This window comes from Rutilus rutilus (assembly GCF_951802725.1).
Source record: "Rutilus rutilus genome assembly, chromosome: 24".
NCBI classification, from domain to species: Eukaryota; Metazoa; Chordata; class Actinopteri; order Cypriniformes; family Leuciscidae; genus Rutilus; species Rutilus rutilus.
The window spans coordinates 13,768,173-13,794,874 of record NC_140228.1 but is presented as its reverse complement, the minus strand read 5'-3'; the positions used below and the strand labels follow the sequence as shown (position 1 = coordinate 13,794,874).

The 26,702-nt window shown below is 35.3% G+C and overlaps 5 protein-coding genes across 8 annotated transcripts; 2 read left to right on the top strand and 3 right to left on the bottom strand.

Annotated features, from left to right (window-relative positions):
* Positions 1 to 74: 74 nt before the first annotated feature.
* Positions 75 to 10,370, bottom strand: LOC311284410 (uncharacterized protein). Of its 3 annotated transcripts, none has more exons than XM_084399436.1 (17): positions 9,950 to 10,370; positions 9,038 to 9,100; positions 8,869 to 8,933; positions 8,667 to 8,782; positions 8,518 to 8,578; positions 8,013 to 8,214; positions 7,838 to 7,918; positions 7,497 to 7,643; positions 6,973 to 7,412; positions 5,876 to 6,265; positions 5,114 to 5,695; positions 4,362 to 5,034; positions 4,071 to 4,144; positions 3,662 to 3,823; positions 1,308 to 1,468; positions 958 to 1,048; positions 75 to 696 (listed from the first exon to the last, which is right to left on the bottom strand). In XM_084399436.1, exons 4-17 carry the CDS (start codon positions 8,685 to 8,687, stop codon positions 602 to 604), a joined length of 3,180 nt encoding a protein of 1,059 aa, XP_084255562.1. In that variant the 5' UTR covers positions 8,688 to 8,782; positions 8,869 to 8,933; positions 9,038 to 9,100; positions 9,950 to 10,370; the 3' UTR covers positions 75 to 601. The 3 variants fall into 3 exon arrangements, with proteins under 3 accessions (XP_084255562.1, XP_084255560.1, XP_084255561.1); XM_084399434.1 differs by having other exon boundaries at positions 9,038 to 9,081; XM_084399435.1 differs by having other exon boundaries at positions 4,086 to 4,144; positions 9,038 to 9,081.
* A 562-nt stretch (positions 10,371 to 10,932) lies between these two features.
* On the bottom strand, positions 10,933 to 13,499 carry LOC311283696 (uncharacterized protein). The gene is made up of 7 exons (XM_084398282.1): positions 13,242 to 13,499; positions 12,993 to 13,137; positions 12,780 to 12,893; positions 11,809 to 11,953; positions 11,567 to 11,715; positions 11,345 to 11,484; positions 10,933 to 11,240 (listed from the first exon to the last, which is right to left on the bottom strand). The coding sequence occupies exons 1-7, from the start codon at positions 13,339 to 13,341 to the stop codon at positions 11,086 to 11,088; spliced, it is 948 nt and encodes a 315-aa protein (XP_084254408.1). The 5' UTR covers positions 13,342 to 13,499; the 3' UTR covers positions 10,933 to 11,085.
* Positions 13,500 to 17,032: 3,533 nt separating this feature from the next.
* LOC311283665 (cystatin-B-like) lies at positions 17,033 to 18,422 on the top strand. Its single transcript, XM_084398219.1, has 3 exons — positions 17,033 to 17,321; positions 17,410 to 17,511; positions 17,675 to 18,422. The coding sequence occupies exons 1-3, from the start codon at positions 17,250 to 17,252 to the stop codon at positions 17,801 to 17,803; spliced, it is 303 nt and encodes a 100-aa protein (XP_084254345.1). The 5' UTR covers positions 17,033 to 17,249; the 3' UTR covers positions 17,804 to 18,422.
* A 694-nt stretch (positions 18,423 to 19,116) lies between these two features.
* On the bottom strand, positions 19,117 to 21,768 carry mix23 (mitochondrial matrix import factor 23). The gene is made up of 5 exons (XM_084399139.1): positions 21,380 to 21,768; positions 20,460 to 20,585; positions 20,160 to 20,306; positions 19,483 to 19,542; positions 19,117 to 19,394 (listed from the first exon to the last, which is right to left on the bottom strand). Exons 1-5 carry the CDS (start codon positions 21,428 to 21,430, stop codon positions 19,344 to 19,346), a joined length of 435 nt encoding a protein of 144 aa, XP_084255265.1. The 5' UTR covers positions 21,431 to 21,768; the 3' UTR covers positions 19,117 to 19,343.
* A 5-nt stretch (positions 21,769 to 21,773) lies between these two features.
* On the top strand, positions 21,774 to 26,618 carry fam162a (family with sequence similarity 162 member A). Of its 2 annotated transcripts, XM_084399138.1 has the most exons (6): positions 21,774 to 21,849; positions 21,940 to 21,996; positions 23,561 to 23,656; positions 23,971 to 24,082; positions 26,126 to 26,234; positions 26,320 to 26,618. In XM_084399138.1, the coding sequence occupies exons 2-6, from the start codon at positions 21,945 to 21,947 to the stop codon at positions 26,431 to 26,433; spliced, it is 483 nt and encodes a 160-aa protein (XP_084255264.1). In that variant the 5' UTR covers positions 21,774 to 21,849; positions 21,940 to 21,944; the 3' UTR covers positions 26,434 to 26,618. The 2 variants fall into 2 exon arrangements, with proteins under 2 accessions (XP_084255264.1, XP_084255263.1); XM_084399137.1 differs by having other exon boundaries at positions 21,810 to 21,996.
* The last annotated feature ends 84 nt before the right edge of the window (positions 26,619 to 26,702 follow it).

The following is a 26,702-nucleotide window of genomic DNA, read 5'->3' as shown; positions in this document are numbered from 1 at the left end:
CAGCATCTGCACCTCACTGCTCTTTCAGAATTGATGGAACATCAAAGGAATGACAAGCTTTAAACACAGCAAAATTCAAACAAACATGTTTCTTACAGGTCTATACATAAATACATTCCCAGATTGGGCTGAGGAAGAGTTCATATCAATATTACAAAAACAAATGCAGTAAAATCACACACACAAGATTACACTGATGGAAACTGTGAGGCTGTTACTAATGAATTGAGTTTTTTTGCAAATAAACAGCACTACTTCCGAGTTGGACATGCAACAGCAATATAATATAGTAAAGGATCTGCTGACCCCTGCTGACCACCCAACACATTTGTTCACAAAAACTAGAGTTGCATTCCGAGAGGAAACATATTAATAAGGCCATGGTTTTGAAAAGCTTTTTTATAGCATCATAAAATCATGTTTTACTGTCTCTTCAATGTTGAAATTTTCTTTAAGCTATTTACACACAAAACACAACTAGCTTTGTTTTTGAGCTTTGCCAAACAACTACATGTGTAAGACTTTTTGAAAGAAAATCTACAATTTTATCTTTAGAAAAATTCTGCAGCTGAATATTTCAAAGGAATCAAAGGAAGCCACATCATGTCGATCCGCTCGTCGTATCAATCGACAGTGTCCTGTGGTAAATCAGCACTGCAGGCTCCTGACACAGGTTGTGGATGCTATACGCTTGTCCTGTAACACAAAAATAAAATAAAATTAAGGAAATCAAGAACACATGTACAAGTAATTTTATAGACACCTAACCCCAGCTGCTCCCGACGAGCTGGATGGCGCCTTGCATGGCTGACACCGCCGTCGGTGTATGAATGAGAGAGTGAATGGGTGAATGTGAGGCTATGTAAAGCGCTTTGGTGGCCATAGGTCTGTGAAAGCGCTATATAAATGCAGTCCATTTACCATTTAATTAATATTTAGTAATAAGTTTTCACTCACCAGAGGGTATCATAAACACTTCTCCACAATTGTAGACTGACTTTACACCGTCAATATTAACACGCACACAACTTGAGATGACGCTGAATACCTTATAAAAGAGAAACACAGTAAGGTTAAAATTGTATATGATGTAAATGTAAACATAAATTACTTGCAGATAATTATTGATCAAACTGGGCAGCTTGGGATGATGATAAAAGTAAAATGGGCAGAAAGGGGTTTTAAACATGTCATGTAACCTTCTCATGAACTTATTTTTACAATTAGATCTCAAACGGCTACAATACACTATTCCGGTTATGCAAATAACTGAGATAATAAAAAATAAAAAAACACTTTCTACTCACAGTAACCATATCACGATCCACCTGTGAGGGTTTCTTCATGAACGACCCCAGCAGAATCTTTCCGTGTGAGAAAGAGTGGCTCTGGAGGTCAACCGCGTGACCTATTGCTCGGCCTCCATGGGAGTGCCAGTGGAAGTCATCAGGACTGATAACTCGTCCGTCTAGAGAGGGAAAAAAAAAAACCTGCACATGAACGAGCTATATAAAACATTTTTGTCATTGAAAATAAGCAAAAATACATGCTGCAAAACGCATATGTAATTATATTCGATACAAACAACTGCCGACAGTATGATTGTGTCTTCGTCTCACATCCTGGGCTTTTATGTTTTATGTGATAAGCATTAAATGTGCTTCGCACCAAACCTCACAGCGAGCGAGGACCAATTATCTGTGTGGTGCACTGCATGACGCATTTGAATCCTACTGAGAATTTTCTACTTTAATGCGCTGTGGAGGAAGTCAAACATATCAAGCAGCTGGACAGCCACAGCATCATAAACAGTAATGACAAGGAAAAGAGAAGAAAAAAGGTCACATGTAAACTCAAATGCTTTTCAAACTACATAGCAACACCCTTTTTATTGACAATTTATCATGGTTTTACTGTGATAACACCAACAGTAGGAATTCGATTAGGGAAGAATACCTTGGTTGTAGTTATAATTTCTAAAATGTGTTTTACTATAGCTGAATACTGTTAAAACCATAGTTACATTGACCAAACAATGGAAGTAAGCCACCATCAATGGACTGATCTATGGTTATGGTATTGGACCATGAAATCAAAATTGACCATTCTTTTTTAGCGCAATTTTCCACCGGACAAAATTGCGATTGTTAACTCATGATTTCTGTTCTGTCTGTGCGCACCAATCTTGCACTTCTATCTACTCCTCAACCAGACCACCTAGAGACTTCGGGTTTTCGGCATTATGTTAAGGAAGGTCTAATCTCGGGAACGCACAAAAAAAATCCAGGAAAAGATATACTATCTCTTAGTGTTGTGATCCCATGACGTCAGAAAATTGCGCTAAAACACTCACTGAGTTTTTATTACTTGTTTGTTATAGAACACTGCAGAATTCATTATAAATGATACAAATTAATGTGCCCTCGTAATCTTTATTCAAAATAATTCCCCCTCCCATTTGTAGCAACATCTCTTCTCTTCACATGAGATCACAGCAATAGCAAACCAGAACCATCCAATAATCCAATCAATTCTAGATGGACAAAATCAAATTCCACCCTACATTTTGTCTAGTTTGAGAAGCTGATTCATTTGGATATATGTCACAATAAGGGAGAAAAGACTATTGCATCTTCTATTTCATGCCGACTTTAAAGATCCCATGTTGTCAAAACTGAAATTTCCTGGCTTTTTTCATGATAACAGAGGTCTAGTGGCTATGAAATTACCATATAAGTTTCAAAACAGTCGATCCACAGACAAATGCACACAGCCTGCATAAAGTAGCTGTGCTTTTTCATGAGCCGTTGTGACTTCCGTATAAATGTAATGTTAGAACTACTCAGTCACCACCCCCACCAATGTTTGGTCACTCGGAAAACAACAGGCCAATCGGTGGAGAAGCTCATGAATATTAAGTAGACAGACCAAAATCGACCTGTTCTTGGCAGAGCTCCTGAGAAAGGAGCTGTAAAAATATATTGAGATGGTTTTTGGTACTTATACCACAAATATATATTCTAAAAGGACATCAAAACCTAAAATAAAACTTCAGAAAGGTGTACAATATTGGACCTTTAAAGTATGGAAGACATGTTGTAAATATTCAAGCTATCACTTTTCATTATCTGTTCTGTTTTAATGCTTCATGTATGAAAAAACCCTGCTGACCATTAGATATTCAAATAGAAGATTTAAATCATTAATAATCTTGATGAAAAGAAAACAATATGTTAAGAGGTAGGAAAAAAAATATTTCCATGGAAGCACATTCCCAACTCAGTGAAGAGGTCCACTCATGGGTATAAGTCCCATGTAAACAAACTGTAATTTAAGTTAGTTTCCAGCATTTTGTACTTCAGCACTTGGAAGTAAAAATCTGTATGGATTTCAAAAGGCTTCTAATGTTTTAGACAATCAAAAATAACTGTTAAACAAAAAGCAAGCATGTTAATTAATGATTGTAGTTATGTAATCAACCAACCACAAAGTTTCCAGGTTCAGGCCCAAACAAGGGGGAGCTCCTGTCCTGCCACTATCGTGCCCATGAGTATGTCATTCAACACTAGGCTGTTCAGGCAATGTGTCCCTGTAACATGGCTACACCTGATATGTAAAATAGTCTTGCGTGTTGATTTATTTGTGAGTGTAATGTCATTACTTTTCGAGGCTGGGGGCCACAAGTGAGAGAACCACACATGTAGGTTGTCCCAGTCTTCATTTTCCAAGACGACTGGCTGCAACGGAGGCCCACAGAGATCACAGTGCGCCAACACCCGTGCAGCCTGTCGCACATGGGGTGTCACCCTAGACGATGGCAAATCTGAAAGAAAAGGAGTTAGTTACAAATCGTGCTGTTAAAGCTCTTAAATTGATAAGTGTAAAAACGCATGGTTCTGTAGAACTTATAATTATTGTTTGTTTTAGAGGCACAACAGAGTAACATTGGCTCAACCGGTCGTATGAGTTTGAACGCTTGGGTGTGTTTGGTAAACCTATTTTGCAATTCCATTTAGTGGCACAGAAATGACACACTGCAGATTTAAAATACATCGCACATGAATTCTCACCAATATCATCATCACCTTCATCATGTTGCTGAAGCTCAAGCATTGATGACGGCCCACTTCTGAAAGCAACGTCACTACACAACAAAAAAGCAAAAACTCAGACCTGAAGCACAGAATTTTAAACAGTGACTTTGTGCACTGACCTCACAAGTTATTTTTATCCCAATGGTCTGGTGCAGGGGTTAGACAATACTGTATATACTGCAAATCTGCATCTTTATTATTAACACTCGGGTGCAAATAGCATTTGTTTAGGCCAGACATACATCTGCATTTTATAAATCAACTTACACATCAGATAAAGTGTTGGGTCCACTGGATACTCGGACACTTGTTCTGTTTCTGGTCCCTGGCGGCTCCACGGTAACACCACTGGTGAAGCCAAAGGAGGCGCGTCTGTTTCTGGTCCCTGGCGGCTCCACGGTAACACCACTGGTGAAGCCAAAGGAGGCGCGTCTGTTTCCCTGCAGCTGATCATCACTTTGGGCCACGTTCTCACTTGAGTGATCTGACTGGTCCTCAAGAGAGTGAAGAAGGTTTCTGCGTCCCTGTTTTCTGCCCCTTTGTCCACTTTTTACCAAACTTTCAGGTTTTTCAGAAGCAAAAATTGCATTCATTGAGGCCAAAGATCGTTTAATTGACTTTGGTGTGTTGATTATGTTTCTTTTTAAGCGATTTTTCGTTTTTTGCAATTTTATTGAATTTCCCTCCTTATTACATGCACCACGAAGAGGAGTTTTTGATAGTTTGGACTTTTGTGGGGGGGGACTGCGAGGTGGTGGAAGACCATCAGCTGGTTCCTGAGACTGCGGCGCCTCCCACCAATTGGACGGAGCTTTTCTTTGTCTTTTCTGTGGAAAGTTGTCTGATGCAGAACTCTCTGGTCTTCTAAGAGAAGAGGAAGGTGGTTTCTGTGCAGAGCCATTTTCTTTTGAGTAAACCCAGTCAAACACTCTCTTCTCACCTGTTTTATTTATCGGAAGAAAGGGTTATTTCAAAAACTTCAATCACACAAAGTAAAAGCTGTTTGGGAATGAGTTTACCTGGTAGGACGTTGTGCAGTCTGTGAGGACTACAGAATTCTGGACTAATCTCATTCGGACAAGCTCCCACTTCCTCTCCTGACACATGAGCTGGTGATGCCACTTGAGGTTGAGTGGCTGCAGATTTTGGTTTCCTTCGACCACCTGTCTTCTTAGCGGTCTTCTGCTCAACTCCAGTATCATGTCCATCGCCACCTGCAATCAACTTTTTCACATCGTTCAACACATTGAGAGTTTTTGGTTTCTTCTGATTCCCCTGGGCAGGCCTGAGAAACTGTGTTTCTTCAGAATCAACAGCAGCTCCTTGCTTCGTTGACATTTTTGTACTGGTTTTCAGCCCTTGTGCCGTACCCAACACCTGCGTTGGCTGAAGCTCTGTGCTACTTTCATTTGGGCTAGAGAGCCACCATGCTCCTGGAGGTTTCCTTTTCCTCTTGGCAAACAGAGGACTGTCTGACGAAATGTCAGATGCAGTTGTTGGTGGATCCTTTGGTTTTTGTTCCCGCTTTTGCGTTACTTTTTTCTTCTGTTTTTTGGCTGGATCCACGGCATCTTCCTTGGTGGAAGATTGTTTATTCACAGCTACAGTGTAAAAACAAAACAGAAAAGATTGTAAGTTTTCCGCAACAAAGGACTGCTGGTTGTCAGGGATGCATAATCTGCGAGTCTGGAGTATTAGATGCCCGTCTAACCAAAATGACATAATTCTGCTTCATAATTAGCGATGCACAGCATAATTAAGCAAAAGCCAGAGGAACTGACCTGTTCTTTGTTCCTCCTCTTGCTCACTGAGGGCAGGTGGAGGTTCACTCTCTTGCTCATCACAGGAAGGATCTATCTGTTCCAACTCTATTTGTTGTTTAGAAATTCTTTTCTTTGTCTTAGAGACAGTTTCTTCCTTTTTGCTGTTCTTTCTATTTTTATTGGATTTCACAGAGTTTGTGGAGTGAAGAGCTGCTGCAGCAGTGACTTTATTAGATTCCTTCTTCGCATTTGACCCTGACCTCTCCTGTTTAGATGATTTTGAGGATTTCTTTGTGTTTCTAGACACAGGAACTGGAACTTCTTGGATGCCACCTGTATCCGTTTCATCTTTGTCAGAAAGTTCAGCTGGCTCAGGTGCTTTGCTGTTTGCCCGTTTCTTTCCTGTAACTATCACACAAAGCAATATTTCAAATATAACGACGTGTAAACTTTTTTCAATATATCACAATCTTCCATTTCCATCAATATTTTATAAATAATATAAATACTTCTCCATCAATGTTTTATGAATGTAAATATAAATGTAGTGATACAGTATATGCACTAATACTGTATCCCCAAAATGTATTTGTGCACTTATAAATGTAATCTTTACGTAAAGTTTTCATAATGTAGATTACACAATTGTTAATTTTCATTTATATGATAAAAAGTCTATAATAAATCAGGAAACTAGATAAGGTGAAATAAAGCATGTGTACGGTTTGTGTTTATAGGTGAAAGTGCTACAATTCTGATGAAATGTAACAATTAAATGTCTCAAATGACAACAATCATTGTGAATTGTGATTACGACTTTAAGCAAAATGATCATTATTATCATCTTAACCATTATGAAGCATGAAGAAAATGTGACTTTGTTTTCATTGACTAAAACTAGACAACTAAAACAGGTCAAGGTTGAATAAATATTATAAAAACTAAAAAGTAAATTTGACAAGACTAAGACTAAATAAAAAAATAGCTAACAAAATTAACACTACACTGCATGTGCACTGGCTGCACTGATCAAGTATACTGCCTTTTTATACATCATAAATCTAAGATTATAATATTATAAGATATTATAAAGATTTGGTAAAAGTGTGATTTACCTGCTTGTACTTCTTTGTGTCCCTGTACAGTTTGAGAAGAGGTCTGATCACAAACCCTGTCCTCATGCGCTTCGGTTACAGGGTCTGCTCCATCCTCTACACCATCAAGAGTCACAGAGTCTTTACCACCCTTTTTTGAAGCTTTTCCATGTTTTCCTTTCGGTTTTTGTTTACCAGACTCGATTTGTGCTTTGTTTCTTTTAGCATCCGTCCCATGCTGATTTTTCGTCTCCGCTTCACTCTGCGGGAGCTGATCTGTGGAGTGCGGCTCTGTAAGAACATTCTCCTTTGCAGTGTCTGCTGGGACAGGTCTTTTGTTCCTGCTGACTTCTGGCTTGCGAGGGATGATGAAAAGAACAGGGGCCTCATCGTCCAGGATCATGAAGTCCTCCTCTAAATCTGCAGGTGGAGGAGCTGGAACTGCTGCACGTTTCCTGGAACTTATCAATGGAATAAGAAATGTGTTACAAGAAAGTAACAACGGCGCATGTGGTTTATGTTCAGAACGTCACATTTAAACTCACCACGGGGATTTAGGCATCATGGCTTTTTTAAGCTTCTGCTGGAAAGACAATCCTTTGCCTGGATCCTCCATCACTTGATTTCTGCATTGAAGTTCTTGTTCACTCTTCCGAACCAAAACAGGAGAAAGCTGACCAGGATCTTTATCCCTTAATAATAATAAAAAAAAAGAAGAAGATTCATTAAGAAATCTGCAGGAACAATTCAGTTTTAACATTACAAAATGTAAGTTAACTTACATTGTTAAGCTTCATACTAACAAATACAATTTAAGGTTATATTTCTTATTATAAAAATAAAAGATGCAGATGTACAATACTGTTGTTATACATTAATAACTGACCTTAAAAAGGAACCCGCATTTGATTTAGCAGTTTTTCTAAACTCAAGCCTTTCTGGTGGTGATGCCAGAGACCCGCTATCCCTTTCAGAGCAGAAAAAAAGAACAGAACAGTTAGGTAATGAAAAAAACAATACAAAACAAACAATACCAGCTATCAGACTCTTTTTATTCTTACCCATAGAGGGATTCCTTCGGCGGTTCTGACTGCTGAATGCAGGACGCCTTGCTTAAGTCTCCACCAATGGGCTCCTCATCCTCAACTCCAAAGAGAAGAGGATCAGCCACAGGTCTGACTCCATCCCCGGACTCATCCCTCTCTGTTGCCAAAGCAATAGGGCTGGACGTCTTTATGGGAGCAATTTCTTTAAATGGACTCTCTTTGTAAGGAATGAAAGAAATATGACAAGAAGGTGGTGAAATATACTGAATTTTTTTACAAAAACTAGCTCTATTACAGGGATCAAAATTAAAGATGTTTTCTGCTTGCCCAGATAGTTCATTTTATTATTTAATATATCTTAATTTATACATGTTTTAAATTACCAAAATTATTAATTTATTTAATTGTTTTTTTTTTCAATCAAATGTTAAACATTCTTTAAAGATGATCGGCAATAATAGCAGGAAATTATACTCACGATAATACAACTGATAAGAGATTTTTGTGGATGTAGGGTTACCTCTGTCAATTATTTCATCCTCTTGAATGCCATTTTCTTGGATCAAAGAACCCTTGTGTACCTGACAATCAGAGTCATCTGATTAACAATCAACATCACATTGTGGCAATGAGAACAGACTGATTTCTGATGATTCACTGCATGCGTACCTTCTTAGATGATGCCTTCATCTTTTTTGGATCACATGAGCTTTTTTTCTGACCATTTACACCAGTGCTTTTGGGCAATGGAGGAAGCAGAGGCAAACCCAGCTCTGAGTCAGCATCTACCAATAACAACAACATGGAATATGGTTTCACACAATGAATGGCACAATTCAAAATGAGATAGCAATGAGGTGAATATAATTACCAATGTCATCGAAGAGAGTGTCAATGTCAGGCAAGGTGAAGACATCCTTGAGTTTAGAATGGGCTCTGAAAATCAGCAGCAACATGTAATGAAATGTGCCTCTTACTTGAGCTTGTTAGGATATTAACCTAATCCAATACAGCTGTTTTGAAAGCGGCACATTACTTACATTTCCTGTTTTTGGAGATAATGCAGTTTCTTTTTGGCTTTGACCTGAAATAATTGATTCAAACTTCACAAGTTCATATGAAGGGGAAAAAATACATAAATAAATAACATACAACACATTAACATTTATCATAAAATCCACACACATATATCTATCCATTTATCTACCATTCAAAAGAGTGGGGGTTTTGAAAGAAGCCTCCTATGTTCACCAAGGCTGCATTTATTTGATCAAAAATTTGTGAATTATTTGTGATTATTACAATTTAAAAATAACTTGTTTCTACAATATATTGTAAAATAAAACGTAATTTATTCCTGTGATGGCAAAGTTGGGTTTTCAGCATCATTACCCCTGTCTCCAGTGTCATATGATCCTTTAGAAATAATTTATGCTGGTTTGGTGCGTGAGAAAAATGTCTTATTGTCAATGTTTAAAACAGTTGTGCTGCTTAATATTTTAGGGGAAATCGGGACATTTCAGGATTCTTCAATGAACAGCATTTAAGTTATATGAAATAGAAATCTTTTGTAGCAGTGTGAACATATTTACTGCCACTTTTGATCAATTTAATGTGTCCTAGCTGAAAAAAGGAATTCGTTTTTTTAATCTTACTGGTCCTAGATTTTGAACGGTAATATACAGTGTATATATATAACAGATATTTTATATCAGTCTGAACTGTCACTTCACATCTACTTTCGTTTCTTACTAGACATTGGCTCTGTCTCAAAACCTAGTGCACTGCTTACTCAGAGAGAATTTTGAGCACCTATGATGCCCAAAGATGCTGTCTAGGTAGGGAGCTCACTAGGTTTTGAACCGCAGCCACTGACAGACTCTGCCACAGATAGTTGCTACAAACAACGATGTTTTGTTCTTTAAGTACACTCGTAAACTAACGTTACTGACCTGCGACATCGTGTTGAAGTCCACCCCCGGTTACAGAGACTGTGTGTCCGCCAGTGAAGCTCATAAACCCGCAAATAGTCCAATTATTCGTTTTACTATCAACATGCCCATTACTGGTACGTTAGCTGACCGCCATTCGCCGATTACATTACACTCTTCTTTGTTTACACAATGTGAAAGTCTCGATGCTAATGTATTCCTGTTACATTTACGATAGTTTTACGTTCAAAACCACAGAGAAATTAATTAATAAAATGTTAATACCCCACAAAAAGCATTAATATCTTTCAGAGTCCGTCACTGTATTTGGCCCACAACAACAACACAAATTCTCCCGCTCAATTTTCTTCCTGTGCGGGAGGAAGACACAATGAAATGCTGCCATCTAGTGCCATGGAGTGTCTCACAGCTACGCTACAGCAAGTAAACGATCAAGGGGATGAAATTATTTAAAATAAATTAATAATTAAAATGGTCACTCGGATAAAATATACCCTCACATATCTCTGACTACATTTTAAAATAATTTTTACATTTCTTAAAATTATTACAAATAAAAATTATCTTTCTTTTTGCCTCCTTTTAATGAAAAAGCAAACATTTAATTTATAAAGATAGAAGAGTATACATTTAATATAAGATTTTCCTAATTTGTATAATATTTTTTTATTCATCAGCAATATAAATATTTTTTTAAACAGATGTCACATGTAAAGATGAGTTATTAGACAATACACAAATGTTTTTACACAGAGCAATACTCAATTAATTCATTTGATTGACATTTGATATAACAGCGTTGTTATGATAGTAACTCTATATTCAATCACCCGACCAGCCTCTTGGAATCTCCTCTAAATCTTTACTATGATTCTCTAGTGAGTTTTATGATTTTATTGCTGCAGAAAAAAGTACATAACAGTGCACAGATCATGGTCACTGTACACCCCCTGCCTTGATAAGACTAATTCATTTTGTGTAACTCAGTTACACACGCTTTGTACTTTATTTTTTATCAAAAGTACATATAAACAATGTACACATTTGGACAATTAAAAAAATAAATATCAATAATAAAAAAGCATATTGTAGGATGATTACACAAATATTCAATTCAGTTATATGAACAGTTCAGATTAAATGAAGATCTTTTTTTGCTTTTCAGCGATTTCCATCGGTGACACGGCCTCGTCTGTATCCATGCCTCTGTAGAGAGGATATTTAATATGCCTCCATATGACCAGCAACACTTTGATGGCAAATAGTGTACAAGCCAACCCCAATAGAACAGCTGTGGAATACAACACACAATATGGTTGTCATGAAATACACTACAGATTAAGAACATAACAGCAAAACTATTATGATGTCAATGCGGCGCTTGTTCTGGCTCACCTATGTAAATGCCATTGCGACTTGGGTCCGCAGAGTTAAAGTTCTTCGTCATGTTTCCGCTCAAAGCCACAATGACAACAGGGTAGACTGTCAGAATGTATCGCAGGTGCTTTTCAAACACAAAGTTCTCAACAATAAACCTGTAGAAATCATTACGCATTAATCTCAAGATTAACATCTTTCATTTATTTCAAATAAGTTATTAGAGTTTTATGGTCTTACCAAGCAATAGCTTCACCCAAAAGAAATGAGAGAGAGACTGTTCCTGCATCTGATTGGGTCATTCCAGCGTCATATCTCAATACAATAGTGAAGTTGATCAAGGTGGCAATAGTTGTCCATGTTGTGTATGTTGCAATGCCATTCTGAACCTGCAAGGTTGAAGATGCAACATTAAAAACTGCATAATGGTTTTAAAATGTACGTTTGAGAAGCTGTCGAGTAATATTTCAATGATATCTCACCAATATCCGAATGCACCAGAGGTCTACTTTGTGATATTTGTTTAACCAGGATCCATATTGTTTGAGGGCATGACAGGTGAAGATGATCAGCAAGTAGTTTGTGAAGGCAATCAAGACAAGGAAAACAAATCCAGCAATCATCTCCCTTTAAATAAATGCAAGGAAATTGAGTTTTTACTAAATATGTTCTTACTGTAGAAAAATGTATGCATAAATTGTACATATATGTATTCAATTTATACATATTTTTTTCTTTAAATATACATGCAAAGAAATTGTATTTACAAAATGTAAAAATAAGTGCAATTACGAATATATATACAGTATATATCGTGAATACATATATATACAAAATTAATACAAAACGACTAATCGCATCTAACATTAAAGTTTTTGTTTACATAATATATATGTGTATATATTACTATAATTTTATGTATAAATACAGACACGCAAACACACACACACACATATATATATAATATATACACACACATATATTATGTAAACATAACAATATATATATATATTAGCAGCCAAAAGTGACCCTTCACCCTTTATTTATATATTCTAAAATATGTGTTCAAGATTTTGTACTCGTATTGCGTAGTTGAGATTTGAGTCAATTGTTTTATTAGTGATAACGTAATGAAACAAGCCAAATCGTGTAGACATTATTTTTTTATTATGTAGTAGTCAATGTATGCTTTTCCCTGTGAGCTTTAGGTTTTTCTATTATTCTTTTGCATAGTAAAATAAAACCTTTAGCTGCAGTTTGCCTTTTTTGCCAAATATTATTTTTTTCAGATAAATACCTTAGTTTAGTGTTTTGTTTTCCCTTTATATTTAAAAATAAATAAAAAAATCCTCATATTTTGATCGTTTAATCAAACTTGTAGGGGTCATAAAAAACAAATATCCCCTACGGACATATACAGTATATTTCAAAATATCAGAATTTTCCTTCTTACTCTCTGTCCCACAGAAGGAGCCAGCCTATATTCAGCAGCATGTTTGCAATCCAGGTGATGAAGAATCCATATGGCAACACAGCAGGACTGCAGTACATTGGACCATAAACAGTCCTGTGAGGACAATATAAATAAATGTCTCATGAACATCAGCATATTATTACATATCACTTTATTTTTGAATATCATTTGATTCTAGCTCAGAGTTCATACCTCCTGCAGGTAGTGGAGAGGATGTAAACATGCATGAGGGACAGCCAGGTGTAGATGACACCCCAGATTGAGAAGGTCCATCCCGAGGGAGTGATTTCGGTATTGTACTTATTTGATATAGAACCAGTGGAGTTCAGAAAAGGACCTGTGGATGAGTAAAACAACATTGTAGCAATATATTCGACCAAAATGTACTTTTGCACCTATCATTTATTTAGAAACAGTATTCAGATTATCTGCTGTCCGTACCTGTTCCCGGTCCAGCAAGTGCGTTGAATACGATGCAAATGATGAACATGACAACAGAAAGGACTATGAGTGCTAAACGGGCAGCGCTGTGATCTCCCATTGTGAGAAGCTGAAGTAAAGAAAATGTAATGCGGTCTTAAAATATTTAACAGAAGCGCACTCGACTCAGAAGCACTGCTAATAGTATTACTAGCCTATTGACTATAAACAAACGCACTAGAGTCGTATCTAACCTACAGCTGAAAACTCCCAGAGTCTGAAACCAAGAACAAAAGAGAGAAGGAAGTTAACATAACACCCTGAGGACTGACAACCACAAATACTGTACTACTCCTGTGGGACTGGTTTTATAATTGTGCGGGTTGTGTAACTGTATGAGTAGGGGAGACCGGGGACGGTTGTAACACTTTTTTCTTCAGCACCTAAAACGACCTTTTTTTTTTAGCTACACGTCTGAAACTTTTAGGCAAAGTACCCATATTTGTCTACTACAAATGGCAACAATTTACATTTCTTCAAATATATCACAGACTTTGTGAGATGATCATGAATACAAGGTGGTCCTTTGTTACAACCTACCCCACTACTGGGGTAGGTTGTAACACATACTGGGGTAAGTTGTAACAGACAAAATGCACAAAAACTAATGGTTTTTATTAACAACATTTTTATTTTAAATCAATAAAATATGTGTGAATATGGGGAATGTATGTGCATATTTTGTGTGTTCTTCTCATCCCAGGTTTGTGGATGCTGTATGTTGAATTCCACCGCGAGTTGATAGGCAAACTGCATCTTGATTTAAGATTTTTTTTATATTTGGACTGGAAACAAGACAAAAATACTAAGTAAGAATTTTTTTTTTTTGCAGTGTATGTGTTGGTATTTATTTAACTTTGACCTGATTTTAAATATGTTATTTATCATTTACAAATTAAATTGAGTTTGCATAAAAGGTCCAATAAAAATTAAGGTCACTTTCAAAACACGTGTTACAACCTACCCCGCCACTGTCACTATTGTTTAACTGTATTAGCATGGTGCTACACCATGTTGATAGACCAGGTTGATACACCATTCTTTACTATAGAAACTACAGTTTGACCTGATATAACTCATACAACATTATCTACAACGGTAGAAGTACTAAACAAAATATTATTTTGTTATGTTTTTTACTTTTTTTACTTTTTTACCTAAAAATGTGATTTTCTGCTGTAGCTTCAGGAGAGATTGCAACACAGACTTGAAAACTTCCGTGTGCGATCGTAAAGGAAGCCTGAGGAAACTGAAACTGCCACATAACTCCTATCTTATCCCTGATTGGTGGAATTGGTAGTGTTACAACTAACCCCGTGTTACAACCGTCCCCGGTCTCCCCTACACGTGCAGAGTGGGCTATGACACAGAAATACATGCGCACAATGGCTGTCAAGGCAACAGGTTTTTTCATTGCATAAATTTCTGATGGTTACGAAAAAGCCTTACATAACTTAGTGACCTTTACTTCCTGTACGAAAAAGAAGTATACTTCAAATTAATTTTATTAAGTATACTTAAGTAATGTTAAAGTATATGTTTAAGTATACTTTATGTAGTAAGTATACTAATATCAATGTGTACTAGTAGAAAACTTGTAAGTGTACAATTTCAATACTGCTTGGGACTAAATTGGCCAACTTTTAGTATGTTTAAGTGCCTACTATAAGTGTAAGAGTACAACTAGGTTTCTCATTTGTAATGCATCTGTACTACAAGTGAACGTATAGTAGTAGTTTACTATTTTAATACAATTAGGTTTTTTTTGTTTGTTTATGACAGTGCACATTATACTGTACTCTCAGTAAACTACTAGTTTAGTAGTTTATACTGTAAGTATACTTGTAAGTTTTCTTTAAGTGAACATAACATCATACTTATAGTTTACTATTTATATATTATTTTTGCACTTGCAGTATTCATATGTTCAAATCATAGACTGTAAAAAGGTTCAAATGTAGATATTATTTTTTTTATACTTGAAAAATACCGTTAAATGTACTTTAATCTTAAAAACATTTTATTAGCTTCGTGCATCCTTTTTTTATCAAGACTTGAATGTCGGTAAGTTTCAAGGCAAGGCAACATTTTAAACAAAAAAAGTTGAGAAAATCACATTTTTGTCAAAGACTACGCCTTGATCAGATTGAACGATGATCAAAACAGATGGAGTAGATCGAGTCCAACACCTCCAAAGCTTCACAGTCGTTTTCTCTTCATGGGTAACGGTTCATTTCATTTGGTAATATTAAGCAAGTTTGATTTACACGCTGTTTAATGTTTGATGATCACGTTATTTTACATTTGAGTGAGCAATCTTCTATCACTTGTTTCAGCTCCTTCTTCTCCTGTGTTTTTTTCCCGGAGCTCCTGCACTAGATGATGTGTCACAGCGCCCGCCTACCGTATAACAGTGAAAACATGGATAGCTGGAAAATTCAGTCAATGGTGGGGAAAAGTAGAATTAGAGTGAATTCCTATACACTTACAGTGGACTAGCCTACACAAAAATTCAGATACGCAGAATTAAAAACATATCTGTTTTATATAAATATTAGAATCAATGTTTTCAAACAATGTAAGTTTCTTAAGACTGTAGCCTATATTAAAAACTATGTAAAAAAAGTATATTTAATAGGCTACTCGAGCTAAAGAGTTAACACAACTACAAGCCAAGTATACTTTGAATACTTAATTATACTTTTAAGTATATCTCGATCAAAAGATTGAGTACAAGTACTGGCCAAATATACTTGGACTTTTCTCTCAGTATAAGTCAAGTACACTTAAGTATAATTTTAAGTATATTTCTGAGAAATACATAAAGTATATTTTTGAGAAGTATATAAAATGTAGACTGAAAGTATACTTTCTTATATTTAGTTTAAAAGAAGTAAACTAATAGAACACTTGAATGAACTTCTTTTTCGTAAGGGTTTGCACACTCTGAAGAAACTAAAATATTAGTAGGCTAATAGATGGAAGATGGGTTTTGTATTTCTTTAAGGTTGTTTCTTTAGTTTCTGAAGTAAAAAGTAAACTTTTATCAAAGAGTACATGAAGTAAATGTTCTTTAGATAACATATTGTATGGCTTAGTCATTAACCATGAGTGTTATGTCTTTGACAGTAAAGGGAACTGGGAGGGGATGAATGAACACATGGATGGACACATGATGTTGAGTAAATAATGGATAGACAAAAATAGGCAGAACAATTTCTCTAGTCAAAATGGGAGGGATATCTATTACAAAATGAAATGTTAAAATATGAGTTGAAAGAGTGATGTTGCCATTTCTATACATTTTAACTATCACTATCACGCTCCTGTTAGTGTTAGGTTATAACCTGTTATGTTTTCTTTTCTTTTTTTTCTTTTTTTGAGGTTTGGTTTGAGCTTGAAAATTGCTGATTACCTAAGAGAACCTTGCAAAACTGGTTTGTGTGTTTGGTTTCATTCAAATTAACGTTCAACAGTTTCTGAAAGTAAATTTTCCCCCCAGTCATTTCAATGGCAATTGTGTCTCAATTTACCTATCGTACCTTATCGTTATTTTAACTATGTTGAAATAATTATTTAAATTTAAAATATTTCATTTTGTAAAAATGTCAGTGTAACTATCCACGCCCTAATCAGTAACATGTGCGGTAATACGAGGTTCAAACCACTTTACGGGGGTGATGAACCATGAACAGAGATACATTAACATAAAGAAGATCGATATTTTATATTTAAAGTTAAATAATTATAATGTTTAGATATATATTTAAGCACAACACCAGATTATATACCAGGTCTTTCTCTGTTGATACACTACATCTCTTTGGTCTATTCCACAAAAATGGTCTCTTCCAATGTCTCGTGATATCCAGGAAGTAAACTTTCCAGTCAGTAAATCTTGTTGTGAGCATCATTGTGAGCAGACGTTCCCGAGTATTTTTTTATTTTTATTAACCTTCTGTATTAAAAATGCCTTTACTTTGTGGCGGAACATCCGAGGCGAAAGATGCCGATGAAGAGGTGCAGAAAATATGCGATGAGGTTAGTAACTTTACATTGCAGAAAAACAGAAATAGTGATGTGATGTGTCATACAGCGACATTCACTGACAACTCCCGTTTTTCCTCAGATAAAGTCTCATGCCGAGGATAAAGCTGGCCGCAAGTTTGACGCTTTCACCGCCAAATCTTTTAAAACGCAAGTTGTTGCGGGGCGAAATTACTTTATTAAGGTAAAATAAATGAATGAACTTAAGGCTGAAAAGTTCATTCGTAAAACCACACAGGGTTAGGGGGGACCCTGTTAATATACTGATTATATATGTAAAAGCAAGCACTTACAGTCCTGAACTATAATGGTTTTTGAATGTACTGTTCTAAACGATCTGTTTTTAGGTGCATGTAGGTGAGGATGACTATATTCATCTGCGTGTCTACAAAACCCTGCCCCATGATGGAGAAAAACTGGAGCTGCACAGCATACAGACATCCAAGGCTCATCATGATCCCATTGAATACTTCTGAAGTGAACCTCCAGAAAGATCAAATCATCATGAATATTGCCCAAAATACTCATGAATCCCACTGTTACCAGTTTTACACAGTAAATGTTATACTAACATCTGAAGATGAAACATGTTAACTCGTGTATTACATGTGATGATCTAATCAATAATTGATTTCTTGACTAGTGTGTAGGCTATAACTCATTGTGAATTAAGCATTCCTTTAAATGCACGTCTCCATAATATTTTTGACATAGTTGTACAATAACAGTTCATTTTCCCTCCCTTACACTCAAAACATCAATTAACTCACATCTAGTTATCCATGCTAGTTTGTTCTTCACATTTTGGGCTTTGTACTTAGTGATACTGATGCAGTAAATCGTAGTTTTATACTCGATTGCCTATAATGTATTGTATTTACATAAAATGCATTGATGGAAAGTTGTAAATGTTTTTTTTTTTTTTTTTCGCATAGTGGACTTTTGGCATGTATGGATTTGTTATACAAGTTATGAGTGCTAGGGAGTCCATGAAAAAATCTAAAATATTTTGATTGAATTTTTTAGAAGATTTTGGATTTAAATAAAAATAAATCCATATTTTGATTAATAATAATGATTAAAATAAACATGTCAGTCTAAATATCTTTTTTAATTAAAATTAATGTAACTGAATAGAAACTAAATATTTTGATTTAAAAGATTTTATATAATGCTAAAAAAAAATTATGATTTAAATAAATTATAAATAAAAAATAATTTAAATGTAATGTAACTGAATATTTAAAGTAAAAGGTTTTAGATATAAATTAAAAGTTTAAATGTTATAATGTAATGGAATAGACTAGATATTAGATTTAAGAATTATTTAAAAATATATTTTAATTTAACTCATTTAAAAAGAATTTGTCTAAATAGACTAAACATTTATTTAATGTAATGTAACTGAATTGAAACTAAATATTTAGATTTAAATAAGTGATTAAAAAAAATATGATTTTATTAACTAATTAAAAAAATATAAAATGAATCTAAATAAATACATAGACTAAACATAGTAATGTAACTGAATAGAAGCTAAATCTTTTCCAAATAATATTTTGACAAATTTATAATATGACTTTTTCACAGTATATATAGGGTCTTTATACTTTTACATTTTTAGTATGGGGGTCATTGTGTGGGGGTCCGTGGCATATAAGAAACTGAAAACCCCTGCTTTAACCTTTGACACAAGTGCGCATGTCAAGGTCTGAGAACAGATCAAGAAACGTATCCTCCTCTTCAACTGAACATTCATCGCTGTGTTGCAAAGCAAATAACATTTCAGTAATTGGAAAACATTTCATTTTTAATAAAATCTTTTGTACAGTATTTATACAAAAAGGTTTACAGGACTAGGGCAACGGTAGTGTTCCTTCACTGTAGAAACACAAAGCCACAGACAGCACACTGGCGGAGGAGGGTTTGTGAGATGTTTGGGGTCAATGTCCCGGCTCAGCTCCAGGTGTGGTCCTCAGAACACTGTGTGGTTCATGTTGACAACAGAACTATCATTCACTTGATCTTGGGAGGGGTGTAGTGAATCCGGCACCTTTCGTTGAAGGCCTAGGAGGGAAATGCCATCAGGGACATGTTTCTGAATGAAAACGGCTCATGTTCAATAGAATCAATAGAAGACACTCAAAAACCTCACCTTCAGACTCCGGTCATTGACCACCTCTTCGACATTCAGCTCAGACTGCATGATTTTTAACTGTAGGCAAATTGAGAAGATTTTAGAAGATTTCGATTTCAGCCATTTGTGAACAGACTTCCACACAGTGCTATTTTAGTTTTATTATAGAACTATTAATATTTTGAATTAGCATTTATTTTTATAGTTTTAGTTATATTCATTTAAGTTTAATTTTGAGAAATTTTGTTATGTGCAGTTTTCATTTTATTTGTTTTTAAAATACTACTGCTATTTAGGTTCAATTTGTTTTTATTTCAGTTGATTTTAGTTTTATTCATTTCCACTTAATTTTAGTGCTTAAATTTAAACATATTTCAGTTTATTTCCAAGGCAACACTTTCTAATTTTCGTTTAGTTTAAGTTTTTTATTTTATTTAACAGAAATATTTTTACTTAACGATAATAACCCTTCTTTCAAATTACATAAAAGGAAATTAACCCATAATGCAATATAATAATGTAAACAAAACTTTAAGCAACCTTGGATTTGGGAAGCACACAGATTCACGTGGTTCCGCTTATTTTCTGTTATATATGTAAGTTGGGCAACCTCTATTGCTTTGGTTATGAGTCAACAGATAAAACTACATAACACTAGAGTTCATGGGTCCCCTGGTGGCAGACAGTGGTATTACCTTAGTTTGTTCTTTCCTGAGTTGCTTGATAATTGACAAGTTGTCACTATCTTTTGCTCTCTTTTCACGTAACTGTCCGACGACAGCAGAGGTCTCTGTAATACATGATTTTATTGCCTTATCTCTGGACAGATGGGCTTCCATGAGCTGAAAGACAGAAAATACAGGGAAAAAGCTTGTAATTAAACATCACATACTGGTGACAGTTCACTAAAATAAGTCATACATCAATCACAGAATTAGGGTATCTCTAATAATCATTTTAGATTATTTGAAAGCACTTTGTAAGGTGATACATACAGATTCATAAAGTTCTTTGCAGGTCTGTGTGGCATCCACTTTGCCTGAAAAGGACACAGTGGGCACAGTGGTATTAAGGGCATGGACAATTCTGTCATCTATGGTGCGCATCCCTTTTAATACTTCCTAGAGGACATACGGAGAGATAGAAAAACAGCAGAACATTTACTGTAACTGTAAGCAATGCAATCATTGTTGTTCTGATGCCTTAATAATAATTTTCTCCATTTAAGGAATATTAATATTACTGATTACTAATTTATCTTAAAGTAAAACCCCTCCGTATTCATCACACATTACCTTTACAATGTAAACAATAGAACTACACATGGATAGTTGACACCATTTCAAGCAGAGTCCTGCAGTGTGACATGTTATAGTTCATCTAAAAACCCATCTTTAAACTACGTTAAGTTCTCGTATAATTATTATATATGCAGCTTTATAAGCTCATATTAACTGAGGGACACATACCGCAGACATAATTGAAATAAATCGTACAATTGAAATGAAATAAATAAGAGGTTATTAAAAAATGATTCAAAAAGGGAAAAGTGTTACAACACCTAAAATTTCACTTCACCTGAAAAAAGTTCACGAGTTCATGCTACCACATTTTACACATAAATATGTACTTAATAGCTTTAATAAAAGAACGTTTAATTTCTGTATATTGTTTTTGTGTATAAATTTTAGGTCATTTAATGCATACATTTTTATTTATACTTATAAAGAAAAGCAGTGTCATGTTTGCTCTGCTACTTATTGAACCACACGACTGCGTGCATAAGACCAGAGGGTCATACATTTGTACATCTTTTCCTGTAAACATCATAACACCGTGCTCATAAAAATCAATGTGCGCTTACGAATCCTGCATAATTTTTTATCCTAACCATTGTCAAGTTCGCTCGTTTTACCTGAAACATTGAAAAGTCCTCACAGTTCAGAACTCCACCGGGCGCCGCCATACTGGACTCTGAAGAGGTCCTGCGCGCCGAGGGTGTCCAAATACTGCCTACATTATACTTACTACAAAAACTATCGTCTTTGACACTAACTAAATAATGTTACAGATAATTACTGAGTATTTTTCATACTAGTGTGAGCCATTTTAACAGAGATTATGTGATGTAATTATTTCTCACTATAATCAGGATTAAACGTGAGCGTGTAAAATCCACAGGTGCTTTATGCGAAATATTTTGAAGAACTTCAAATATTGTGCATATAATCTTATTTAACTATGCTTTTTACAACCACATGCGTGTTACGAACACATACGTATGTCCTTAACAGGCGCTCCTATGAGCTGTTTAGACTTCTTAGGGTCCTTCAGTGTTCAGCTCTGCGCTCGTTCAAGTACGAACTCGAGCTGACATTCATTCTGGTAGGTAGAGTAGCTAAACCTAGCGTTGTCTTTTAGACACGCTTTCATGCCTTAAATTTGGTCTTTTTCTATCATTATATTTTTCTTCAGAAGTCATGATCTTCAACATGATCCGCGGGCCTCGCGCTGCCTTTGGCTCTTTAATAGGTCAGTATTTTCCATAAGTTTGTTTTGGACGCAGCATGTGATGAGCTTTGGCATTGGGCACAGTGACAGTGGGCATTCTTGACACACTTATTAGCACAACACTAAGCACTGAACACATGATTATAAACGTTTATAAACGATTATGACGTAGTTTAACTTTTCGATACTGGCATGATTGGATTCATGAGGTTATTTAAGGTTATTGCATGGATTTGATCATTTTAATTTATGTTTTATCTAATACGTGAAAAGAGCCACACCTCTTGTGAATGTACGATCTTACAACTCTACCTGATCTCTTTACTATAGTAAAGAATTATTAGTAACAGCTGTGATATCTTGGTATAGCTCAGTATGTCATCAAAAAAAAGAAGAAAAGAATTGGAGCTCTATATCTAATCTTAAAACTTACAAATTTACAAATTAAATATACAAAATACAACAATACATTTACAAACTTTTTTCATATATTAGTATGTATTATTAATATATATGTAATTGTTATATATTTTATATATATATATATATATATATATATATATATATATTGATCATATCAATATAATAATATAATATACTAATAATATATTAATATAATAATTGTTATATATAATATTAATATATATAATATTAATATATGAAGAGTTCAGATGCAAGTGCCATCTGAAATTTTCTTCTAGAATTATCATTTTTATAAAGCTTGTATATTTAAGTTAAGTAATTTCACTTAAATGACAATTAATAGGTAATTTGCATTGCGATTTAAGTGAAATTATTGAACTTGTATATACAAGCTTGATAAAAATGATCATTCTAGAAGAAAATTTCTGATGGCACTTCATATATACTCTTCATATATATATTTATATATATGTTCAAACTATACTCAAAAATTTGAATATAGTGTCTTTCTATATTTACTTTATTCAAACTGTATTCATACTCACCATAGCAATTATAGTTTCTGCCAAAATAATACAGTTACAGTAGTATTAATGATAATGACCCGAAAAGATTGTGAAAGCTTGTTTGAAGAAGATTCCAATAAATAACAGGTTTACTGTAACTGAAATATTTTGCCAGAAACTATAATTGCTATGATGAGTCTGAATATAGTTTGAATGAAGTAAATATAGAAAGAAACTATACTCTCATTTCTGAGTATAGTTTGGACATTTAACATTTACAAAGGTAATGTTTTTATGTATGTTTATTTCTAACAAATTTGAAATGATAAATCAAATGTTCAAATTATCCAATAATAAATAAAATGATTTAAGCAGCTGCTCAAATGAGAAATCAAATTCTTAAATGAAATTTCATGTCCTCATTTGGGGAACAAAAAAAAAAAAGTGTCTTGGACTCATAATCAGTGCAAATGTAACAGGAAATAACATATTAGTTTTGTATATAAACATCATCATACAGCCAAAATTGATCACCATGGCAGCCTTAAAAGGACAGTTCAGCTAAAATTGTCTTTATGTTCCACTGAGGAATGAAATGTTGACAGAATTTACATTTTAGGCTGACCTATCCCTTTAATTGTCCCTTTCCCTCATAGGGCAGTGGCAGAGAGGCGTGACGAACACAGGGAGCAGAAGACTGTGCATCAAGCCTCAAGAAGGGGCATCTACACCCCAACAGACCACAGAACCGGGTCAGTACTCTAAATATCCATTCACTTCTACCTGCCTGCATTAGAAGGTGTGGCATAGGACATGACACAGCACTCAGAATGACACGGCACTTTGATGTGCTGAATGAAATACGTCATTGCAGCACGTTTTTTCCCAGCAAAGCAACAATGCATGTAGGCACGCAACCGCGTGATTACCTTGTAGAGCAAGAGAAGTTCCTGTTCTGGCTGTTCTACAAGGATCGGATTATACCAGAGGGAATTTTATCTTTTTCCCAACAGACCAACTTCTCCTCACTAACACCTTGTTTCTCATCTCTCGGTGTTGCCTTTAGCTCATCGGCTTGGGTTTAAAGTGCCAGGCTACCGCCCAACAGACTGGGATAAGAAGATCCTGATGTGGTCCGGGCGATTCAAAACCGCAGAGCAGATTCCAGAGTTTGTGTCGTAAGTGGGCTATTCCTCTTTACATTTGAAGAAGCCCCCAGTTTCAGGTATGAAACGTGTAGTTGGTTAATGAGGTCATGTGCCAGCTTATTGGTGGAACACAAGAGCTGTCTGCTGTAAGGTTTAAATGAGATTTACTCCCAGTGTAATGACAGGTAATTAGTGTAATTCATGGTATCTGGAGGGAGATCAGAGTGGACTCTGTTTGTGATGGTTAGATGCGAAACAGAACAGGCACGTCCTTTGTGACCTTCCATACACACAGTTGCTTTTAGGGTTGCAAAATTCTGGGAATTTTCAAAGATGGAAACTTTCCATGGGAATTAATGGGAATTTAAGGGAATTAACAGGAATTTATGGGAATAAACGGGAATAAACTGGGAATTTTCAAAGTTGAAGGTTGGCTCTTATAGGGAACTTAAATATAGTTGAGGAAAGTATATTTTAGCATAATCTTGACTAAAACAAACAGATGCCATTCAAATACACTTGAATATCCATCACATGTACAGAAGCCCAAAGCACAAGACTATTGAAGGCACACATTTGAGCCTGTGGACTAAACAAAGTGAAGTAAGTTTTGATGATATTATGGGGAAATATATTTATTAAATGTTTAAATTGCAAATATCACATACAAATGTATTCATCTAGTAGATAGCAAGCTGATAAGTTAGATGCTAAATAAGCTAGCATAACTTTATTTACCACATAAGTAGGGCTGGGCAGTATGACGGTATATATCGTTACCGCAGAAGAAAATGTCAACCGTAACAGATTTTTTTATTCCATATATACCACAACATGTAAATAAGTAGGCGTGGTTAACTCACGTGCAGCGTGCGTGAGACTGAGACACTGATATTTGTCAAAGAAACATGAAGAAAGACCAAGAGGATCCACAAAAGGAATTACGTTTTCAAAATTAACGTGATATTTTCAGGGGGAAGGCGCAGAAGTCAACTAGAGCAGTGCGGCACACTGAAAGTTTAGAGAGACGCACATGCTCGCAACGGGGCTTACTTGACAACAAGTTCATATATCAATATTCTAACGAATAGAAATAACCTTAAATAATGTATCTATCCGTCTCTTATGTGTACAGTTACTTTCAGAGTGGACGCGCAAGCGGTTGCCGTGGTAATGAATATTTCCAAAATTCCCCAGCTTAACTTCCCATGGAAATTTACCGGAAATTTACTGGAAACTTTCCGGAAATTTACCGGAAATTTTCCGCCCCTTTGCAACCCTAGTTGCTTTTCACTAGGGATTGGTGAATATAATGATTTATTGTTTAATCGTGATATTTCGTTTTAACCCGATTCTTCTCTCTTTTTTAGTGTATGACTATTTTTAGTAGCCTTGTGAGAGAATGTATATGTAAAGGCTTGTTCACACCAAGAACGATAACTAATACCGTAGCGTCCACACACCAATGGACAATAGCGCTCTTGTTTATTATAAGTGTGCGCTGCAGTGATGTCATCTGCCGCTTTAAATGATTGGCTGTCAAGGTTTTATCGTTCATCAGCTGGGGTAAAAAAAAGTTTTGACAGTGATTCCAACAATATCATTCCTCTGTGTGGTTATTGTTAAAGGAATAGTTCACTTAAAAATGAAAATTCTGTCATCATTTACTCACCCTCAAGTTGTTTCAAACCTGTTTGAATTTCTTTCTTCTGCTGAACACAAAAGAAGATATTTTGAAGAATGTCGGTAACCAGAAAGTAGATGTACCCCCTTGACTTCCATAGTAAAAGAAATGACTCTTGAACTTGTTCTTTTTAGTGAATCAAAAACATACAGCGCAAATGTCAGCAAAATGAATGACCTCTGAATGATTCATTCAAACATAAATAAAGTTTTTTGGGGTATTAGCAATTTAATTGAAATCTGTAAATATGCCCTGCTCTAATCTTTCAGTGTTTTTCTTTGTAAAATCACAGCATTATACAGTAGGACTTCACTTGTTTAAACATATATTTGTGGGTGTACTATTTTATGCTAATGCCTACACTAATGAAAATACTGTGCTGTTTTCAGTTTTGAGATGATTGATGCTTCCAGGAACAAAGTGCGCGTGAAGGCCTGCTATGTCATGATGGCACTGACCATCCTGGCGTGCCTCGGTATGGTTATCTCTGGCAAACAGGTAATAAAACAGTGTATAAATGAAATGGCGTCTTAGGTTGTGTAATATGGCTGTCAGATCCTTTAATAAATATTTTCTATGACAGGCGGTAGGTCGGCATGACAATCTGACCACTCGTAACATGGAGAAGAAGGCTCGATTGAGAGAGGAAGCACTGAAGGAGAAGGAGGCCGCTGCACTTGCAGAGAAGGCCCAGTGATATGCGTTCAATCGAACGCCCAAAAGCCCATCATTCACCATCCAGTTTTTCCAAATATCACATGCAACAACCCATGGGAACTCTAGTGGAGGTGGTACAGATGTTCCTCCACGACTTCTATAGTGTATAAAATAAAGATGTGATTTTTGTATATATTCACAAAAAATAAAATACTTGTCCAATGATGTTTATTTGCTTTACACCCATCTTTAGTCTCATTGTGAATGTCTTTTGTTTTTGTAGCTAATATTTAATAGTAATAATGCCAG

Excerpts from the sequence above, each read along its gene's own strand:
- mix23 (XM_084399139.1), bottom strand. The coding sequence starts at position 21,430 with ATGGCGGCGCCCGGTGGAGTTCTGAACTGTGAGGACTTTTCAATGTTT. Across the intron at positions 20,586-21,379 it reads AGGACTTTTCAATGTTTCAG|GAAGTATTAAAAGGGATGCG; the intron begins GTAAAACGAGCG and ends TATGTCCTCTAG. Across the intron at positions 20,307-20,459 it reads GCAAAGAACTTTATGAATCT|CTCATGGAAGCCCATCTGTC; the intron begins GTATGTATCACC and ends TCTGTCTTTCAG.
- LOC311283665 (XM_084398219.1), top strand. The coding sequence starts at position 17,250 with ATGCCTTTACTTTGTGGCGGAACATCCGAGGCGAAAGATGCCGATGAA. Across the intron at positions 17,322-17,409 it reads TGCAGAAAATATGCGATGAG|ATAAAGTCTCATGCCGAGGA; the intron begins GTTAGTAACTTT and ends GTTTTTCCTCAG. Across the intron at positions 17,512-17,674 it reads GGCGAAATTACTTTATTAAG|GTGCATGTAGGTGAGGATGA; the intron begins GTAAAATAAATG and ends ATCTGTTTTTAG.
- fam162a (XM_084399138.1), top strand. The coding sequence starts at position 21,945 with ATGATCTTCAACATGATCCGCGGGCCTCGCGCTGCCTTTGGCTCTTTA. Across the intron at positions 23,657-23,970 it reads CCAACAGACCACAGAACCGG|CTCATCGGCTTGGGTTTAAA; the intron begins GTCAGTACTCTA and ends TGTTGCCTTTAG. Across the intron at positions 26,235-26,319 it reads TGGTTATCTCTGGCAAACAG|GCGGTAGGTCGGCATGACAA; the intron begins GTAATAAAACAG and ends TTTCTATGACAG.
- LOC311283696 (XM_084398282.1), bottom strand. The coding sequence starts at position 13,341 with ATGGGAGATCACAGCGCTGCCCGTTTAGCACTCATAGTCCTTTCTGTT. Across the intron at positions 12,894-12,992 it reads CTCTCCACTACCTGCAGGAG|GACTGTTTATGGTCCAATGT; the intron begins GTATGAACTCTG and ends TTGTCCTCACAG. Across the intron at positions 11,954-12,779 it reads CTCCTTCTGTGGGACAGAGA|GGAGATGATTGCTGGATTTG; the intron begins GTAAGAAGGAAA and ends ATTTATTTAAAG.
- LOC311284410 (XM_084399434.1), bottom strand. Across the intron at positions 8,579-8,666 it reads TGAAGGCATCATCTAAGAAG|GTACACAAGGGTTCTTTGAT; the intron begins GTACGCATGCAG and ends TCTGATTGTCAG. Across the intron at positions 5,035-5,113 it reads ACTGCACAACGTCCTACCAG|GTGAGAAGAGAGTGTTTGAC; the intron begins GTAAACTCATTC and ends TAAATAAAACAG.